At 48.8% G+C, this 1,694-nt stretch overlaps 1 protein-coding gene across 1 annotated transcript in view; it reads right to left on the bottom strand.

The window, feature by feature from the left end:
* LOC106545361 (cathelicidin-related peptide Oh-Cath-like) overlaps positions 1 to 1,276 on the bottom strand; it is a 5,576-nt gene extending 4,300 nt beyond the window's left edge. Inside the window, exon 1 of the mRNA XM_087712382.1 lies at positions 1,091 to 1,276. Coding sequence (XP_087568508.1) covers positions 1,091 to 1,276 — 186 coding nt within the window. The remainder of the gene's footprint in view (positions 1 to 1,090) is intronic.
* Between the last annotated feature and the right edge of the window lie 418 nt (positions 1,277 to 1,694).

Consider the following 1,694-nt stretch of genomic DNA (forward strand, 5'->3'; position numbering starts at 1 on the left):
TCACCATCACCAACCACTTCATCTTCCTCCTTCTCCTCCCCACTATCATCATCTTCATCGCCTTCAATTTCATCTTTCTTCTCCTCCTCGTCACCAACATCACCATCGCCAATTATCCTCCTCAATTCCATCATAACCTTCTTCATTATCACCATCCTCCTCCTCACCTTCATCTTCACCATCCTTACCATCGTCACCATCCCCCACAATCCTCAATTTCATCATCCCCATCCTCCTCAACTTCATCATCCCTTCATCTTCATCATCACTTTCATCATGCCCTTCATCCTTGACTTCATCCCCACCACAATCCCCATCACTTTCATCCTCCCCACCCCCATCCAACTTCATCATTCTCATCTTTACCCTCATCTCCATCACTTTCATCATCTGCATCCTCAACTTCATCCTCACCTTCATCATCCCCATCACCCCTGACTTCATCCTCACCATCATGCCCATCACCTTTATCATCCCATCCTCTTCAACTTCATCACCCCCATCTTCACCTTCATCTCCATCACTTTACTCATCCCCATCCTCTTCAACTTCATCATTCTCATCTTTACCCTCATCTCCATCACTTTCATCATCTGCATCCTCACCTTCATCATCCCCATCCTCTTCAACTTCATCATCCCCATCTTCACCTTCATCTCCATCACTTTACTCATCCCCATCCTCTTCAACTTCATCATTCTCATCTTTACCCTCATCTCCATCACTTTCATCATCTGCATCCTCACCTTCATCATCCCCATCCTCTTCAACTTCATCACCCCCATCTTCACCTTCATCTCCATCACTTTACTCATCCCCATCCTCTTCAACTTCATCATTCTCATCTTTACCCTCATCTCCATCACTTTCATCATCTGCATCCTCACCTTCATCATCCCCATCCTCTTCAACTTCATCATCCCCATCTTCACCTTCATCTCCATCACTTTACTCATCCCCATCCTCTTCAACTTCATCATCACCTTCATCATCCTCGACTTCACCCCCACCACGATCCCCATCACCTTCCTCTTCTCCATGCCATGCCACCCTATGCCACCCCACCCACTGCCAGGTCCAAACTCCATACCCATTCAGGTTGGGGAACATTTTCCACGGGACGGTAGAGGAAGTCTTCCCCAGCTTTCTTATTGTAGATCTCCACTCCGAGACTTAGGGCCTCGTCATAGTTCAACGGATTGTGGGGTAGGTGGGGGCGCCCAGAGGCTGAAAGAACCCCCACCAGCATCAAGGTCTTCCAGAAGTACCCTTCCATCCTTCTGCTCTTCTGCTATGGAAGTCCAAAGCTGATGTGGTCCTCGGGATTGCGACGCCTCCTTTTATGCCCTGCTATGCAAATTGTCCAGTTGCTGGCGGGTGTCCAGGGGTTTCCCCCCATTGAATTCTCTGAGGTCCTTCCTGCAGAAGGGATGCTGCTTTTCTTGGGAGGGGGGACCGAGGCAAAGCAAGGCCAATCAGGAACCGTTTTGTTCAGGTGGGAAACTGGAGGACAAGGAAACAGTTGCTGCAGCTGGCAGACTCATGGAAAGAGGTTGGTGTAGGTTACAACCAATCACCGTTTTTCTCCATCCACAAAGGTTAGGGATCGTTGCCAAGGAGTAACCTCAGAGTAGGAGTCCTTTCGTCCCCATTAAACAATCTGGTGTGGGATCTTCCGTTTTTGGCACCCTGCA

Source organism: Thamnophis sirtalis, unplaced genomic scaffold (genome assembly GCF_051295495.1).
Source record: "Thamnophis sirtalis isolate CommonGarterSnake01/CBP01778 unplaced genomic scaffold, rThaSir2_p1.2 scaffold_4, whole genome shotgun sequence".
Taxonomy (NCBI): Eukaryota; Metazoa; Chordata; class Lepidosauria; order Squamata; family Natricidae; genus Thamnophis; species Thamnophis sirtalis.